Source organism: Dysidea avara, chromosome 3 (assembly GCF_963678975.1).
Source record: "Dysidea avara chromosome 3, odDysAvar1.4, whole genome shotgun sequence".
Classification (NCBI taxonomy): Eukaryota; Metazoa; Porifera; class Demospongiae; order Dictyoceratida; family Dysideidae; genus Dysidea; species Dysidea avara.
Window position 1 is genome coordinate 27,330,942 of NC_089274.1, and position 20,373 is coordinate 27,351,314.

Below are 20,373 nucleotides of genomic sequence, written 5' to 3' on the forward strand. Positions count from 1 at the left end.
TAAGCTATGAGAAATATATGAAATACTTTATATTATTCTAAACAATGCCGACTAAAAAAGCACGTGTAATTGCTGGGAAAAAGCGAAAAAGAGAGCCTTTACCGGAGACTATTATTGAAACTGACAGCACTGATGAAGAAAAAGCAGCATGTGTTCCAGCAGCCAAAAAGGTGTTTTGTTTGGTGAGTGTATATAGGTTTGTTACAGTTGTCCATAATTCATAGGTTAAGAAATGGACAAATAAAGTCAGGGTGCTAGTTTTTTGCTCAAGAGGTGTTTCATACAGGTAGGTTTATATCTTTTATTATTTTTGCTACTTTGAGGTCAAGTATGTATGTACTTTCATCAGTGGCGTAACTAAACCTAGGCCCGGGTGTCAGCAAATTATTAGATTGAAAATACATTTTGTAGCTATACAGCGACGCCAAGATAGGCTTGGCCAACCGTCACGGACCATCATAAATTCGAACAAAACAGCGAAGAAGACTTACTGGTTTGGTCTATATTCTAGAGTATCTCTTAGTGATCAATAGTGGACCATTGATCGATTTGATCGAAACACAAACTACCATGCCCCTTAAATTAAATCTCAACGTGCATACAATAGGCTGTGACATTTAGACCACGTAAACAATGTTGAGCAGCACGTGACCTAGCACATGGTAACAGTCGTGCTAAATGGCCAGCTTCTTCAGTTTCACTCAACACTTACTCATTCCATTTAGCGAACGTGTGATGCAAAAGGATCGTCCATGCTTGAGATAACAAGTAACGAAAATATTAGTTACACTAATCATTGTTCTATTTTTAGACTAGACTACTCATGTGATAGTGTATTTAAAGAAAGCGGTTGACCTTCTGCAATTGAGGCTTGAGATAACACTGATAAACTGCACTACGAGGCAATGAATTGTTGAGAGAGTTGGTCTGTTATTTATTAAAGTAGAGAAGATTACTCGGAAATAGAGGTAAAGGAGTGAAACTGGAATCTGGGGTGGTAATTCGCTAAATCCAGTGGACGAAATCAGTGTGGCCAGGAGTGTCTAATGTAAATAACTACAATGCAGTAATCATAGTGCCAGTGATGCACTGCATAGCTCTACTTGATCGTGTACGAATATGTTGGAGTACAGTTGAGACACGTGAGAGTGAAATGAGGCTTAATCTGCGGTGGTTATACATTATACTTACATAGATAGTAATTTGTAAAGTAGATATAAGTTAGCTAATACTACACTGTATGTTGGCTAGCCCATCATTGGGTCATTAGCCTTTTTGTACAATAAGTGTTCTGTGGGGGGGTGTCACCCCATCGCCTTCCGCTTAGCTGCGCTACTGATTGCACTAGGCCCTGGTGTCAGTGTGGTTCTAGTTACGCCACTGACTTTCATAAACTTATGTTGTTTTGTGTGTTATGTTACAGAGCCAGGCATTTGATGAACGACCTTCGAATATTGATGCCACAATCAAAAGCTGGTATGTATGTAGCTTTTGTATGTGAGTATGTGAATGTTGTGTTAGAGTGAGGTCTTGTGATCATTTACTCTGCATCGATTGTATACATCGTCATGTCAGTATTGTTGAATTGAAGTATTTATAATTATGCCACACTGCACGTGACTCATGTTCTTTTGTAACATGATACAAGTTTTAGTAGAGACACGTACAGAATTTTCTGTACTCTGTACAATGCTAATAGCATTACTAGATTGTTTTCACTGTGCGTAAAATTAGAGGTATACTGATCTCTGTACTCAATATGATATGCTGTAATTGAGAACGTATTGAACCACAGGCGCATAATGACATGTGCATTAAAAAAGCACTGTATAATGTTGCACTAGTAATAAACCACAATAAACATTGTAATTGATGCCATAAAGATTGGATTATGTGCACACACTTATAAATTTTAAGTAAACAGTAGTCAATATAAATATTGTATTATTATTTGTTTGGTGCATATGCTGAATAACAGTTTGGGGACTACATTTAATATTTATAATTGCTCACAGATTTTTCACACTAATATGCTATTTTAATTCATGATCATGAAATGTGGCCTCCTCTCTTTAATATAATCAATGTTTTCTTACTTTTCTTGCATTTTATTTTGAATTTAGCTACTGCCAAGTAGCTGTCATATCCTTGTAATTATGCCAATTACATGTTGATATGAAACTGAGCCTTCCAATGTGTAATGATATGTTACTTTGTTATAGTGAGAGTATGGTATCTTTACCTGTGAGTAATGACATTGCACAGATGACTGTAGGCTAATAATATCCATGGTGTTTACAAAGATAGCACACACACACACACACACACACACACACACACACACACACACACACACACACACACACACACACACACACACACACAACACACACAACACACACAACACACACAACACACACAACACACACAACACACACAACACACACAACACACACAACACACACAACACACACAACACACACAACACACACAACACACACAACACACACAACACACACAACACACACAACACACACAACACACACAACACACACAACACACACAACACACACAACACACACAACACACACAACACACACAACACACACAACACACACAACACACACAACACACACAACACACACACACATTGTATCACTTTCATGGGAACAACAATTCATAATACGTGACCGGATCTGCGGAAAAGGGACATAATCGCACAAGCCTAAATTCACAGTATAAAGCATTGAATACATTGGGTGAAAATACTTGCGTATTATTGAAAAATTCTGTAAATTTTGTGAACGCTTTTTTCTTAGTGAAGGAAGGGACTAACAATAAAAACTGGGATATCACCTTATTTGCCTGCTCAAGAGGAGTTGGAAAATCTTTGTTTAGTTGTAGTAGACCCAAGGATATGTAAGTTATGAGTGCTTGTTTACTGCATGTCGAAGTGATTGTATATGATTAATTTTTCTTTACAAATTTTGCCTTTTTATTCAATGAAGAAGGGAGAGTAAAGGAAAAACGTACCCAGTAATTGATTCCCCTGTACATGGCGAACACAGTGGTGAAAATGTTAGCTCCATACCTCAATCTGTTGGTAAGTTATAACCGTTTTTGTAAGCACCTGTAATTTATTTTCCCTATACTTGCTGTACAAATCTATTTTTCTGTTGTTACTACTTTGTAGGGCTGTAACTCCAAAAGTTATTGGCATATGAGGCTGAAACTTTGCCAGTGGGTATACTTGCCTAAGTAGATTATAAATATGTAATAAACAGGAATTCAAAAAATATGCAATTATGTCCTGTTTTTGCAGATCCAGTCACATATTTGTGTGGGGAGACTCTCCTCTATAAATAATATTATGAACTCATTGATGGGGACCATCATTGTTTACTACCTACTTGTGTATCATGTCATAAAGGTCACATTAAAGTGCCTACTTACATAACAATTTATTTTATTAACACCTACTTACGTAACAATTTATTTTATTAACACCTACTTGTCACTATGCACGTTGTAGCAACAGTAAACATGACTGCCCACAAGGCCTCTCCCATATATTACACCCCAGACACCACAAAACCACACTTTTGTCCTTAAGATATGTTTGTTAAACAAGTTGAGTTGTACATTAATATCCAGGAAATTAACAGTGATGTTAAAATTCGAATAAATGTACAGTTTATTTTTTTGGCAGTTTGCTTTTGTTTTGTAATACAGAGATGTACAAGGACACGCGCACATGTACTATATAGTTGATATGTCAGAAACATATTACATGAACCCTATGGATCCTGTAGAAAATACTGACTGGGAATAAAGTAATATTTTGGTTGTGAGGATAAACAATTCCATTAATCCCTACTTTAAACTAATTTGATGATTTCATTTCAAGATGCTAGCCAAAAGTAGGGATTGAAGTGTGTCTCATTTTAGCAAGTAGTCATCTAATCTTGTTTCCTTACTTTTTACTGCTGGATAATTTCTCTTTCAGCTGTAACATTTTTGAGCTTGTTTCTTTACTTTTTGTAGCGTGTATTATACCAATCCCTACTTCCTTTTAAATTTTAAATTTTTTAAAATGAATAAATACCATACCCGTATTTCAGACCTCAGAGAAGAAGCCACCACAGAGCAAAGTTTATGTATGTGGAAATTTAATGCAAACTTAATTTAGCTTTCAATTCTTACATCCAGGCTGCTTTTACCATTTAACATTTTTGCTCACATGGGTGTGTACAGACAAACATAGATAGGTACACACGTACGGCACGCACACATTTACAACAACAATTTCAGTAAACCAGGTGCAGGCTGGCTGTGGGTACACGCCTGGTTTAAAAAGTATTTTATAGAGATTCACTTTTTATACATGATCATATATCAGGCATGGATGATTATATGGGCATTTAATAATTGCTGTAAACTATTCGTGGGAAGTACATGAATGCCATTTGTCGTCATTACTGTAAGTCTAGTTTCTACTTAAAGTGTGTCTCGTTTTAGCAAGTTATCGTCTAATCTTGTTTCCATATTTTTTTACTGTTGGATCATTTCTCATTTCAGCTGTAACATTTTTGAGCTTGTTTCCTTACTTTTTGTAACATGTATATTATACCAATCCTTACTTCCTTTTAAAATTTTAATTTTTTTAAATAGCTAGTTTGTTTACTTTTTTGTTTAGCTAGCTACGTAGCTATATTATACTCTTTGTTTTCCACATAGTATAAATATAACTTGAAGCAGCTATCTTTTACCTTCGTATGCAATAAGCGCCTCTAAAAATATGCTTTGTCTTAAAGCTATTACAGCAACTTTCAAAGGCTTCAACTGCAATTCTAATGGCCTAATTAAATGTGGATGATTTTACAGTAAATCATCGCTGGAGAGCCCACCATTAAGAGTGGAACCCTCGCTTTTAGAAGTCTGGATCGCGAGGTGGATCCACCCCTCAAAGACATTATTAGCTAGCTACCTCACAAAAAAGCTAAACTGGTAATTAAGACTATATAAACGACTACCCAGCGTTAATAAATGCTAGAGACAACCCTTGAAGCTACCCTTCATTTTCGTTCACATAAGTACAGTTAATGCCCCCCTTTCAGCTTGAAGGGTATGCCATCTCTGGTAGCCTAAAAGGCCTTCAATGGTTTTAAAGTTGTTAAAACCAAAAAGGAAGACTGTTCACGAAGTATATCATACAGTACAATAGTACTGTATAGTAGGGGTTGGTAAGAAATCATATGGTTTCGTGGATTTTCAACACCTTAAAAAATGGCCTTGCAATAAGTTTTACCCGAAAAAACCACCTCGAATACATTAGTATTGCTTTAATGATGCTGTACCTTGGTTAAACGAAGCGAAGGGTCGAATACTTTGATGTACAGTGAGTTTTTAAAATTTTGAAATTCACCTGGATTTTACCTGCCTGCTTGCCGTAAGACCCGAGGTGTACGACTCCAGAAATTTCAGACAGCTAAGGTAATGACAGCGGATTCACAAATCGATTGTTCCGATTATGTTCTGTCCACTGCACCATGCTGTTTGTTTTCATGATTCATTTGCTTCTTTGTTCTTCTCGAAGGATAATTAATAGTTGCAGCGCCTGCCACAACCCAAACACGTGATTTTAACGAAGTGTGAGTACGTGTGTGTAAGGTGAGGGTGGATGGGTGCAATTCACGTGTCAAAACACAATAGACACACTATAAAACAGTTGAGAAGATACTTATTTGCAGTTTAAATTTGTTATAGTTATGCTTTGTTAGTTCCATATAACAATGTAATTACGTAATTACAAATTAATTCATGAATTACGAAATACAATAAATTACAGTATTTACAAATCTAATTATCTAGCTGAATCAATAGCAATAGCATGAATATAATATACATGGTTGATTAATTGCCTATTTAGTTAGAATGGGGTAGTCTTGGTTTTTAAAAGTAGCATAGCATCAACTTGTTTACTACTACATACGTAGCACCAATGACTCCTTTGATGTTCTATATGTGACCGTCTCAGCGAAAACCCGACTTGTTCGCACAATTACAAAAAAATTTTTTATTCACTCAGCATTATTAGCAGTGTCCAAGGAATGGATCACCAAAGTTTCAGCCTTCTGTGGTGTGTAGTTTTGAAATTATAGCACTAGACAGTAGGAAGAGTAAGATAATTGATTTGTACAGCAACTATACTGAAAATAAACTACAGGCACTTACATTCGCAGTCATAACTTCCGTTTGGATTAGTCTACAATGTTACAATTTGACTTAAAATGTTCGCCATGGATCAGCACATCAGCCAAGGTATAGTGTTAGCCCTGTAGATACTTGCGCATATGGACATGAAAGCGGTTTGGTAGAAGAAACGATGACAGTTTTGTTTACGTTTACCGTATCGTAAACAAACGCACGTGACATGCTTACCGTTGAAGCTATCAAAACGAAACAAAGAGTTTCGAACTCTCCATGAGCAGGCGAATAAGATGGTATATAGTTTTAATCAATTTGAGTCTTCCTTCTACAAATACTGGCACGATAAAAACTGGCATATTTTCTTTGTAGCATGCGTAATTTTACGAATTATTTTTAAATTTAGTTTTTCTCAATAGGCATGCCTGTGCGAACAAGTCGGGTTTTTGCTGAGACAGTCACATATTACATTAAGACAAGTGGTAGTGTGTCATGTGACCAAGAAAGCCGGTGTGAGTATATTGGCAGGAAGAAAGAAAACAATAATATACATATGTAACTCCATGTTCCATTCTCCAAAAAATAGAATAATTTTTACACTACAAACACCTTCCACCTTTGACATCCCACATAGCAAGGTCATTTTTTTGTGTTCCTGAAGTATGAGGTCTCAAGGTTTAACTTAATTTCTTTACTTTTCTTTTAAATTTTTTTGTTGGTATTTCTTTTTTTTGCACATTTCACAAAATCATTGTAAAAGCAAAATGTACCTTAATCATCTTGAATCAAGACACATGGTAGTGTGTCGTGCGGCCAAGAAGCCAGCACACAACACCCGTGAGTATATTGACAGGAAGAAAGAAAACGCGATTTTTGCACCTCTGTAGCCTTTATAAAACAAGACGAATTTTGCTGTGGACACACCCGCCAACTTCAGTACTCCACATACTAAATTTGAGCAAAATTGCTTCAAGCGTTCCCGAAATATGCAACTTCAAAAATTGGTTTAGTTCTTTGTTTTTTTTTTGTTTTTTGTTGTCTTTTCGTAAACTTACAAAAACTGCTATAAAATGCGAACTCCCTATCTGATTTCCTTGAAACTTGGAGGGGGGCATAAAGGCGCATCTTGGTACCAAGTTTGGCTGGAATATGATAAACAGGCAAAGAGTTATTAGCAATTATTTATGAAAAATAACACCAATATGTTGTCATGCCTACAGGGTAAACCGCTTACAGGAAGAAGCTGAAAATCAGTGGGTGAATAGGTTAACTATTGAACCTCAAACCTTTTGTGGTTTAAAGAAATCGAGCTAAGCACCACAAAGATACAACAAAAACCAACAGTGTGTAACAATTATGCAATCAAGATTAGCTTTTTAAAAAAGACTACTTGCCACACCTACCAGAAAAACCGCTAGGAGTAATGCTTTGAAAATTGCTGTACAGATGGAGTAGTCATCTTAGAAATGCTTTTCAATGGTATAGAAGAATCAGACTTAAATCCACAGAGTTATAACATGAAATCCAACTAGGTGTAGCAAGTGCAAGATCGAGATACTCTAATAGAACAGTCATCCTAATAGAGCAGTCACCCTGAAAAGAATTCAAGAGATCAGCTAGAAACAAGTAACCCATGTAGAGATCAGCTACAAACAAATCACCCTGTAGAGAGTTCATCTACAAACAATTCACCATGTAGAGAGATCAGCTAGAAGAAGTGATCTTGTAGAGAGTTCAGCTATAAAAAGATCACCCTGTAGAGAGTTCAGCTAGAAGAAGTCACCTTGCATGTAGAGAGTTCACAAAGAAACCACCATGTAGGGAGTTCAGCTGCAAACAAATCACCCTGTAGAGACTTCAGTTACATTTCAAGTCACCCAGTAGAGAGATCAGCTGCAAAGAAGATTTCTGTAGGGAATAATTGACATGTAATAAATATTATATATGTATATATATATATATATATATATATGTATATATATAATTTGTACATTTGATAACATCAGAAATAGTTGGAGTATTTAAAATCTGCTTCATCCTTTTCTTGCTCCTGTGGTAAAGAAAAAAAGATAGGTTAAAAAAGCCCCAAAGCCGGCCATAAGCAGGCTTTGGGATAGAATAGTTGACATGTATTAAATATTATATATGTATATATATAATTTGTACATTTGATAACATCAGAAATAGTTGGAAGTATTTAAAATCTGCTTCATATTTTTCTTGCTCTGTGGTAAAGAAAAAAAAGATAGGTTAAAAAAGTCCCAAAGCTGGCCATAAGCAGGCTTTGGGGTATACAAATGCAAAAAGAAGTGAAATCTAATCCAAAACAGCCGAGCTGTAAAAAAAAAAAAAAAGAGTGAGGCCCTCAAAAAGGCTATGGTAAAAAAAGATGTGAAATCCAAGCTGTCAGCTGATCAAACTCATTTAACCCATTCCTGGCCAATTCTCAGGAACCACTGGCTAAATTGTCCAATCACATCTTGCTAACCGTCCAATACACAGAACTACTTAGGGGTGGTCCACAATTTTCTGCTTTTTCGCGAGCATACAAATTGTACGCTAGGGGGAGGGGGTAAAATTGCATGTACGCTTTTTAAAAACGTTGATCACATGAATTGGCAAGAAATCTGAATGTAGCGATAAGGCTCTAGTAGTAAACCTCCAGTAGTAAACCTCCACTGCTACTTATATTCAGTGTCCAATTATAAATGGTGGACTAAAGCGAGCTGATGCTGTGTTAATGCATGGGCCCAAGCCAAGTGTAGCTAGGGTTAGCTACCAATGAAAAGAAGCTTTATATAAGCTAAAGGAAAGACAAAGCTCTTTGAATCTACAGATGAGAGGTTATCAGCGTGATAACATGAACTACAGGCTTTATATACTTTTATAACAGCACTTATTTTTCTTTCCCTTTAGTGTTAGCCTAGCAATTAACACTGATAAACGGTTACAACTGAATAACTTGTAGCTACACTGTTTGTTGCTTTGTTTTCTACCTGCAGAAGGTGTTGTGGGTTTAGGAATACCATTGGGTATGGGAGGCTGGATTATGTGGGTACTAATTTGTTTACACTACTTAGAAAACGCTATGCATAGTATGCTTTGATCGTTGGCAGATAATGAGGTCTTTAAAAACCATGAAGAAACCTGCTAGCAGGTCTCTTAGTTAGAAACCTGCTAGCAGATAAACCTCAGCATTGCAAATCTCACTTTCGATCATTGATTTGCTATGCATGCTCTGCAAAGCATATACAGGCTAATAGCCTATAGACCAACAGAACTTGACCTACTCCATTCCTTTTATAAGCACACCTACGCCAATTCGATTATGGGAGCTAGACTATAACGTTGTAAGTATGTTTGCTATCATAAACGGAGAATTCCAGAAATATAATGGAGTTCTATTTAATGCCCGTCAGTGTTTCAAGCCTGTTTAATATGCTTTTACTGTACTTTAAGCGGACTCCCTATTAAAAGAACTAGATAGGTAAGCTTTCTTGTAGAATGTTTATTTGTTTCTTGTAAAAAAAGTTATGTAGGTGTGAAATCGTGTATATACTGGCTTAGTCACAGAAGGCCTAGCGCCAGACCAATATTATTAACCATTGACAACAATGTTACCACTTACTTTAAACCCTTGGTAGTGCTGGCTGTAACTTTATTGTCACAGTAGCTATCACTCTTTGTTTGATCCACCAGCTAACAGAAGCAGCGATAATGTAGCTAGCTACAAGCTTTAATTCGAAAACACGTTCAATCTTCTCTCTGGTTGCATGACTTGTTTTAACAGTGACGATTTTGAAACGACATATAACTCAATCCCACAATGGTTCCACCTACATAGCGATATATATATAACGCCCGCATTTTCTAAGACGGTTAGGAACCACGCCCTTGGCTCTTCTTGTTTTAGAAATCTCGCTTCGCTCGGTTTCTAAAACCACGAAGAGCCTCAGTCTGGGTTCCTAACCTATACATAGTTGTGGTAGTTGTGGGTTGCCTATAGAGAAAACCTGTCTCTGCAGAGTGTACCCACATCTCCTGACTCCAGTCCACCTCAGACTATGGTGAATACCCAACAAACTAGTACTACTGTTGCTACTGCCAGTGTTGGGATGGTTTTGTATGAACATGTTGAAGATAGCCAAGAACTGTTTCTATGATGTGTATGTACACATTTGCAAATGTGCATCAGGTACGAATGTTTCTTTCAGGGTATCAGCTTCAAAAGCATCAAAATGATAAGATGCCTAAAAGACAAAACAAATACCATACATGAATTTTGCAATATTAAAAAAGTATCCATGTGTTTGTTCTGCTATATAATACATCCATGTGTCAACATTTATACAGTACGCTTTGGGCTGGGGGGGGAGGGGGTTAGAAAAAAGAATACTCGTTGTACGCTTTGCAAAAAAGAAGAAAATTGTGGACCACCCCTTAGTAACTATATATATACTCGCTGTAAACTAAGCAGGTTCACTGTTTTGTTGTTTTTGTTTACATAACAGTAACAACAACAAAGTTATCAAACATCAAAGTCTAAACTTCATTAAAAATCAGCCTGAACAAACAACAGAATCCCAACTAACTATTAACAAAAGTGTATTACACTGCAAAGAACTATTCTATACAGTTTACAGTACTTACAGTATGATCCATTCTACAGCTGGTTTCTGTGTGATTTGTTCCATTTTCTGCTGTTGTACATGTGTATCTGCACTTGTGTCCACACCACGTCTGGGATAAAGCTACCAACTGTTGACTTTACCTGTCTCTATCGATATATAACACTTTCTTTAGTATCAAGTACTAGTTTTCAACTTGAGAAATGATTTAATTTGCCTATTATAAAAGGTTAGACTTCACACTATTACATAACAAACACGTACTAGTCCGGGAAGGATCCGGGTATCCCACAAATGGAACCTCCATGGGCATGTCCGTTACAGTACTAGTGCATCTTGCTATGAAACATGTTTTGGAAGTTATAGCGAGGCTAAGGGTTATTCTATGAGTGAGTTATGACACAATGCTGCCATATGGCAGCAGTGGCCATTAATGGAATAAATTTCTACCTTTTAAGGGAATTTCTTGTTTAAATGTACTCAATAGTAAAAATTTACAATTTCATAGATAATGGAGAATCAATTTCATACCAATGGAGAATCTCGACCTTCTATGTACGTTCTATGGAGTCCTCAAAAATATGTACTCTATTAGAGTATTTTAACAAATAGTCAAATAAAGTACGTGCTGTTCTATATATTATTGTCTACTGGATTATGAATGAATGTGACCTACAGTAATGTGAGATGTATCCGTACTTTTGGAACATGTTTTATTCAACTTTTCAAATGTTTACTATTGTTTATGTTTACAAATATTATAGACACAAAGCTAGACAAAAAGGATCAGCTACCAGTAATCAATGAGGTCAGTTTGCTTTAATAATCCCTACTGGGATATATAGACTGTATATGCACTAGACTTTGGTAGCTACTTTGCACATTTTTTATTTTACCATTTTGCTAGGTGTGTGATTTGAAGAACTGTAATAAATGTATCTACTTTGAGATGAAGAAACGAGAGGACTTATACATGTGGTAAGTGTTGTAAACTTCATGGTACCCTGTATAGTCCGCGTACTGTATATATCCAAAGCCTAAAGGCTGGGTCTTAAATTAAGGCTAGGGGCACTACCTAGTCGTAAGGTCATGTATGGGATTACAACGTGTAAATTTGTAGAACAAGGCTACTACAGTACAACTACTGAAAACTGTGATTTGTCACAAGGATGTCAACAGCTGCTACAAGAAGTAACAAAGATTTTTCAACTGGTTCACAAATAGATTATAAAAATAAAAGTCCAAGTGTTTGTATAGTACTAGTGTTGTCAAGAGCTCATGATTGCAGCTATTGCTCTTGTGTCTTCAGGCTTTATTCCTTTGTGTATAAGCCACGCATTGCCTTTATTGAAGTACAACAGTGAAAGTCCAAGGACACCCTTTTGTTTATACCAATAACACTTTTGACAGCTGTTCTTTCTTTGTATATCATTCCCTTGCTTGTGTACATAATTTTAGCATGCAATTCAAAATGGTATGTACATGTCCATTTCAATCAATAACTCAATTGGGGAGGGATGTCCTTGTAAATTTAAACTTCAACACTTACTATGCAGTTATGATATAACTGGACCAGTTGTGCATGTTGTACAGTAAGAACCATGTGCAGTTGTTTATTACTGTTGTCGATATTTTTATTGTACAGGATATCCTCTGTGCCAGATGGTCCTTCTGCAAAATTTTTAGTGGAAAATAGTACGTACGTACATGTTTGTGTGTGTTTGTGTGTTTGCATGTGTGTATTTGTGTGTGTTTGTGTGTGTGCGTGCGTGTGTTTGTGTGTGTGTGTGTGTATGTGCGTGTGTGTGTGTGTACGTGTGCACGCACGTGTGTGCATATGTGTATGTATGCATGTGTGTGTGTGTGTGTGTGTGTGTGTGTGTGTGTGTGTGTGTGTGTGTGTGTGTGTGTGTGTGTGTGTGTGTGTGTGTGTGTGTGTACGTGTGTGTGTGTGTGTGTGTGTGTGTGTGTGTGTGTGTGTGTACATGTGTGTGTGTGTGTGTGCATGTGCATGTGCATGTGCATGCACGCACAACCTCTCTTGTTTCACTACCTTTTTGCTATTCCCTTGTTTCACTGCTTTTTTTTCTTTGATCCTTAATCCAACTGATTTTTCATTCTACTTGTTATAATTGTACACATTCTGTTGTATAGTTCATACAATGAGTGAATTGAAACTCACAGGAAATTGTCTTAAAGGATCTAGACCAATGGTGTGCTTTGATCAGGTAATACGATACTGGCCATTGTTGTACATTATACCACTGATAATAGATGTTTGATAAAACCAGCCATTATCAACTACTGAAGGAATTGCTACTGCAGGTAATAATGTGATTGTGTTAAGACATAAGTAATGTTTTTCCAATAGATATTCACCACACCTTATTATCATCCAAAGAGTAAACCATTCATTGATCACGTGTTTCAGTTTAACATAGCTGATAATCGTATATGGTTTAGAAACTACCAGGTATCATCATTGTCATGTAATATGTATGTTGGGTATATCACTCAATATATGTTACAGTTAAAGCACTACCGCACATGTGTATGGAAAATACAGCGTGAGGGGGGCGTGTTGAGAGGTTAATGCAGCATGAGGCGAAGCCGAGTACTGTATTTACCTCGAGACACCCCTCGATTGCTGTATTTTCTTGTGCACACAAGCATAGGCAGTACTCCAAGTGCTATACTGCACTTCCTGGTCTTCTTGCTTGAAGCATTCATCTTGCGTGCCTGAACCGCTTCAATTTTCAATGATCAGACTATCAGTATTAATGTCCATGTATCATATACGTACAAATTTTTGAGGTACATAATGTTTTTGCGGATCAGGATTTTTGCTGTTTCATTTTTGAGGGTCACTTGTTTTTCACTTGGGGTTACCTATTAGAAAGCATAAAGCTAACCCCTAAATGAAAATTTTGTGGACAACCAAGCAACCACGAAATCTGCGAATTTTACATTCCTCAAAAATTTTTACTAATATGATAATCTATTTCTTGTTGTAGAACATACTGGTAGGACTAGTATTAGCGGCTTGCAATGCCAACCACATGATCAATCATCTGTCTAAATGGGATTGTTTTCTTGTCATTCCTTACATAACTGCATAACTGTACTGTATTTGCCCAAGTGTACTGTATTTGCCCAATGGACAAATTTCATAATAATGAAAAAAATCAACCGTTGCCCCTAGCAACCTAAATTTTACATTATTTGTAGGTGTCAATGTCTTATATCACCTCTCCAAGTTTTAAAAGGATAGCATATATAAGTCATGAGATATGACATTTTGAAGTTGCAATTTTCCCATACATTGTCAATGAGAGGGGCAACAGTTGCCCCTTCTCGGTAATCACACAAATCATGGGATTTAAAGAATGTCATATCTTATGACCTATATACTCTATTCATTTATAACTTGGAGAGATTATTGTTGACATTCACACCTACAAATTATGTAAAATTGAGGTATGTGTACTTTTGAATTTTTGGTCTTTGCATACGTTGAAATACCTTATTTTTGTGATTGCCCAGAAGGGGCAACTGTAGCCCTCTCACATAGAAATGTATGGGAAAACCACAAATTTCAAAATGTCATATCTTATCACATATACATGCTATCCTTTCAAAATTTGGAGAAGTTACTTTAGACGTTATCACCTAAAAATATTGGGAATTTCAGGTTGCTAGGGGCAACGGTTATTTCTATATGCTATAAAACCTTATTATGGAATTTGTCCATTACTGTATGTGCATAAATGTACTGTATGACTCATACAGTACAGTTTTGTGGCTAATTGTTACTATATGGAAAGTACAGTACACAGCAGCACTTTGATCCTTCTAGAATATGTAGGAGTTAAAGCACTGCCACGAGTGCCATATGTCAAATATAGCATGAAAAAGAGTGGGCGAGAGGCAAATTAGAAATTTACAGAGTAGTCTTATTTTAGGCATTGCGCCTGTGTTGCACCTGCATAGTCCGTCTTCATTATTGCTATATGTTTTCGATTGTGGTACGTAATTAAGCAATTCCTAGGACTCGTCTGTTTATATAAACAATATGTAGTAGTAAGGACATTCACTGCTGCTGATCACAAGCACCTATCATCGAAATCTTCAAGTATGTCTATAAATTGAATCCAGTGGTTCTAGTATTACTGGTTGGGTTGACTGGTCAGCCAGCACAGTGCGGGCTGTTGGCTTGGCTCACTGGTTGTACTGGGTGATCAAAGCAGGCTATTAGCCTGCAAATAGATCTGGCATCTATAACTATCTGATATACAACTGTGGGTCTATCAAAGTATTCTATAGCTTCCCAGTATAGAACTGTTGTGTTTTATAGTTTTTTTTGCTTTGAGGGCCTCCCATGCAAGGTTCTTTATTGGAGTGAACTTGAGCGAGCCCCACACTAGTGAGTCAACAGTGTAATGGACACATTTATGATAAATACGAAGTTAATTGGTGCTATCAAACATCACACGATAAATTACGTTACAGAATCCTAACACTATTGGTGCTATCAAGCAAAAGTTGTCGGTAATCTTACCAGTCTTTGCCAATTAGATGGCTACATGATAAATACCACTATTTCGCTCTAGACGCTCCATAAACTTATGATCGCTGGTGTCACCGCACGATAACGCAGGTTGGTGCTATCAAACATCCAAGTATGGGCTAGTGCTATCAAACATCACATGATGAATTGCATTATGAATCCTAACGCTACTGGTGCTATCAAACACTCCAAATATGGGTTGGTTCTATCAAACATCTGAATATGGGCTGGTGCTATCAAACATCGATTATTGAAACTCCAAGTATGGGTTAGAGCTATCAAATAAATGATGCGATGGATCTGAGACTTCTGGTATCCTTCATCACTACTAATCGAAGATGGGTGCATATAATCATAAATTCATAAGCACCCCTGGAAGAATGCAAGAGGACACTGAGACTCGAGTGAAAGGAGGATGGTAGGTGCTACTGACCTACTGTTGAACGCTTCTGTGAAAGTCAAGAAAACAAATGTAGACGAAGGCATGGGGAACTGTGCAGACAAAGACGCGACAAAGAAAGTTTAGAACAGAAATAAGTAAGAGTAGCTAGCCAGACAGAGAGAATACCACAGACAGAGAAGAGCTAAGATGACACCTGAACAACATGATAGTTAATTACCAGGGGGTATGACAAGCGTGCATGAATGCTAATCAAATTACGTAAATGCTAGCAAAAAATATTTTATAGAACTGCACTTCTGGTACGGGTTCATAGTGATATAGACCACTTTATTGCGATCCAATTCAACGTCAGGTGATTATCCTAATCCATCAGCAGGTAATTTCCCTTGTCCATCACCAACACTCTTGGATCCTTTGTCACCAAATATTCTGTTGCCATCAATGTGCACTATATCACCACCATCATCAAGGGGTACTCCATCACTGCTATTATCAATGTGCACTCCATCACCACCATCATCAAAGGGTACTCCATCGCCACCATCATCCAGGGGTACTACATCACTGCCATCATCAAGGAGCACTCTATCACCACCGTCATAAAGGGGTACCCCATCACTGCTATTATCAATGTGCACTCCATCACTGCTATTATCAATGTGCACTCCATCACTGCTATTATCAATGTGCACTCCATCACTGCTATTATCAATGTGCACTCCATCACCACCATCATCACATTTTAACTTAGTATTTTGTAAATTGTCTCAAAAATACATGAATAATCACAATCAAAATTAAAATCATAGTATTTAATTTAAAAATGAAGTAGGGATCTATATAGCTATGCAATAAAAGGTAGCGAAAGAAGAGATGAATGATGGTATTACAGCATAGCTCGGTGGGAAAGGCCCTACTTTGGCATTGAAGTACCTACTTTGGCATTGAAGTACCTACTTTGGCAATGTGCCAAAGTAGGGACTTTCCCACCAGCTATGCTGTAATGTGCCAAAATAGGACTTACCCACTGAGCTATGCTGTAATACCATTGTTCATCTCTTGTTTCACTGCTTTTTATTGCATAGCTATATAGATCCCTATTTCATTTTTAAATTAACAATTTTTTAAATACTAGTTTGTCTAGTTTTTTTGTTATTGTAGCACAGCTAGTTACAGTGACTGTTCTATTAGAATATCAGACATAACTGTTGTACAACAGTTACTGTTCTATTATAGTATCTCGAGTCAACCAAGGGGTGTGCAGCTAGCTAGATCAATAAGGGGTGAGGGCATCTTGTTTACTGTTAAGTAAATAGGTAGATTGTTAATAGGTTGCGAACCTATTGCAAACGGATTCCAATTGCGAAGTTGTAGATATCTAGTAGCACCGGGACTGAAGTGCTTCTGAAATCCAGCTCTGAAATAATTTGGTGGTGTCTTAATATGCTGCCGAAAGAAAGTGTTGATACGAAAAGTTAATGGTTTCGATGCTTGAAGAAGATGACAACCAACCTGATTGAAGATAAAAGGAAAGACAAGGCGCAGACGGAGCATACTCATCAGAACTCCAAAAGGCACATCCCACCAGTGAGTTTGTTATTGTGGCGTAAAATGGTGACCATGCGCTGCTTTGTTTGGTCTCTAGGTTTGCAACTGTGGTCAGTGAGTGAAGCAGACCAAATTTTGAGTTTTGGTGATTTAAAAAAAGTTCTATATCCGGCCGCCTGAAAGTATTTTCTTGTTTTTAATGCTGTATTTCATGTTAGATGGATTAGTATTATTCCATAAAGGTGGTTTTCGTCACGTAAGATGTCTCAAGGATGATTTTAAAAGGCAGCTTTATTAGCTGCACGTGTCACTGTTGATGCGATTCCTACTTAAACAGTACTATCCTACTGTTTGATACATGACTAATAATTAAAAAGATATAATAATACCAACTCAAAAAGTTCTGTTAATCATACATGCAGTCATACCAACAATTTATATAGCTTGTTACTACTTTGCCATATTTAGTAATGTGAAATGGTTCATATCACTGGAGTTATCGGTGTAGATTACTGTTTTGTCATACGTGTGCCAAGGATGGTTTATGTCACGGCAAGTTATCCGTGTAGATTACTGTCTGGCCACATGTAACTGCATTACTTTGGTATTGATAAATGATGGGGATGCCAGTGATGGTGAAGACATAGATGAATGGTACTGGGGAAGTGTCTCGGAGAATGACCTGGATGATGATCAATATTGGACAACCTCAGACAGTGATGAGCTGGTCACAGTTGCATACCTGGCTGACTCGCTGACTACACCTGTGAACTACGTTGTTATGATTGTAATTATTATTTTACACTAGTTATTTCACACATGCCTATTTGTACCATATATTTCCAGTAAATCTGTTATGTAGCTATAGAATTCGGGGGTTCTGAAAACCCGGACCGGACCAAAGGTCGATTCTCCAGAGAAGAAAGATTAGCCATGCTATAAATACTGTATTTACTGCTATTTACATCCTCTATAGTGCTTATGCACTACTTACCTTGCAGCAACTCTGCAGTCGCGATGGTTGAGCAACACAAAGTATCCTCTGTAGAACAACTAACTAAGCTAAAACACTTTCTAATGTGCTTTACTACATGATCGCTACAAATCGACGTGTTCTGCTGTACTTGCATAGAACTGGCACACACGAGTGGCTGCATGAATTTGTTAGAGTCATGCTTTCACTCTAAAGATCTATCCTGAAATAATTAAGTACTGCCTACCTTGCTTAACTCCATGCGTTATCTATCACCAAATGGATTTCAAGACAAAGTTAATGTTTTAATTGCTAGTTTAGTTTCAATCACTTTGCACAGCACGACTCATAATAAATTTGGACAGCCACTCGTGTGTGCCAGTTCTATCCAAGTACAGCAGGAGAACACGTAGCTTTGTAGCGATCATGTAGTAAAGCACATTAAAAAGTGTTTTAGCTTAGTTAGTTGTTCTACAGTGGATACTTTGTGTTGCTCAACCATCGCAATTGCGTGCTTGGCAGAGTTGCTGCAGGGTGAGTGGTTACTACACACTCTGCTCCATAAATAATATTCAGTTTTCACTGCCTCAGGCTCACCCCACGATGCTATTAGCATCTGTCTAGTAGATAACATCTGGTTAGTATATACCACCATATGGGACATGGGAGGCACACAAGTTCCATAATTTTGTGTCTGTTTGATTGTCACCAAAATTTTTATGCTGCTATAATTTACTCAGTAGGCAGCTTGAGTGATCCTTGAGATTAAAAATGCTGATGTGCTATATCTTCAAATTACATTAAATGTGTACCTGTATGTATGTGGTAGTAGTAATAGTAATCAACCCATTGTTTCCAAAAATACTTTAGATGCATATGTGCAGATCTACTGTTTACAATTAGGCCACTTCTACTAAATCTTTTGTTTCTTAGGCCCGACCAACCCTATATTTTTCAGTGCAAATTGTTTATGTTCACAAATGATCACCTTGCAAGTAGAGATAATGTCATGAAGGTTTGCAAATTATCTTTTAAAGGCTCGTCACAAAAGTAAGCAACACTTGAAATCTCACTATATATAGCTGGCTACTGAAAGATGGTGTAGCAATCATAATGTAGCTTAGCTACCATTTGACTCACAAAATCACTTTTCAGTAGTAAAAAGTAACATTTTAATTTTTATTTTACTGACCTACTGACCCTGTACTTGGCTAAGTTTGGCCCGAGAAACAAGAGATTTAGTTGGAGTGTCCTTAGTTATTGAGACGTGTTGTCAAGCACATAATGTAGCTCAAAGTACAAGTATACATATCAATGTTATTTTGACTTGTTATTCTTTCTTGCTAACAGATATCAGAGGAAGGAGAATCACTAATAGAAATAGGTACAACTTTGTGTAGTTCTGTGTACATGTGTAAAGTGGTCTAATTATAGGACCAAGATTTGTATTAAATTTAATCAAAATATTTGGTGGAAGTTTTGGAGGGCCAGTTTTGTATGAAAATCCCCACTATGTCTCACCCAATGTAGTAAGTGAAAATTTTATAACACTTGTTTTGTTTGTGTTATCCCTTATTTTTTTTGTAGTATCGTCAACTACTAAGAAGCAAGTCAAGTTATGCATACAAACACAAGGTAGCCTCAAAGCGTGAACTCAAACAAAGAAGAGAGGCAAGAGAAATTATTGAAGATCCTTTAGAGGGAGTTTTTGACTGATGGTATATATATACACACATTGTGGCCTGTAAAATTTAATGAAATATGTTGAACATGAGCAGCTGGTAATTCCATTTTACAGTAATAACCCCTAAAAGTCAACAAATTTATTCTTGTTGTCATGGTGTGGGAGTTGTGTTACTATGAGCCTGCTTACATTTGGTGCTAGATCAACATAACCCAATATGGGTATATATAACAGTTGATGTGTACTTTTAGTATTCCCTGATGTTCAGAAGTGATAGTGATTATGGCTTCAATCATGTTATTATTTTAATGAGGGGAAAGCTATGTATGGCTGCTAATGCATTAATGGCTAATTGCCAAAGAC

General features: G+C 36.9%; 1 protein-coding gene across 3 annotated transcripts; it reads left to right on the plus strand.

The window, feature by feature from the left end:
- The first annotated feature begins 11 nt into the window (after positions 1–11).
- Positions 12–20,100, plus strand: LOC136250584 (ribosome biogenesis protein BRX1 homolog). Of its 3 annotated transcripts, none has more exons than XM_066042803.1 (12): positions 13–170; positions 225–286; positions 1,424–1,476; positions 11,600–11,643; positions 11,743–11,813; positions 12,481–12,530; positions 12,990–13,063; positions 13,110–13,160; positions 13,207–13,308; positions 19,677–19,710; positions 19,761–19,855; positions 19,914–20,100. In XM_066042803.1, the coding sequence occupies exons 1-12, from the start codon at positions 45–47 to the stop codon at positions 20,040–20,042; spliced, it is 891 nt and encodes a 296-aa protein (XP_065898875.1). In that variant the 5' UTR covers positions 13–44; the 3' UTR covers positions 20,043–20,100. The 3 variants fall into 3 exon arrangements, with proteins under 3 accessions (XP_065898877.1, XP_065898875.1, XP_065898876.1); XM_066042804.1 differs by having other exon boundaries at positions 13,237–13,308; XM_066042805.1 differs by lacking the exon at positions 19,761–19,855 and having other exon boundaries at positions 12–170.
- Positions 20,101–20,373: the final 273 nt, after the last annotated feature.

Bases quoted from the DNA above. Each gene is read 5' to 3' on its own strand.
- LOC136250584 (XM_066042803.1), top strand. From the start codon at position 45: ATGCCGACTAAAAAAGCACGTGTAATTGCTGGGAAAAAGCGAAAAAGA. The intron at 11,644-11,742 runs GTCAGTTTGCTT...CCATTTTGCTAG, and splicing joins AGCTACCAGTAATCAATGAG to GTGTGTGATTTGAAGAACTG. The intron at 13,161-13,206 runs GTAATAATGTGA...TTTTTCCAATAG, and splicing joins TGAAGGAATTGCTACTGCAG to ATATTCACCACACCTTATTA.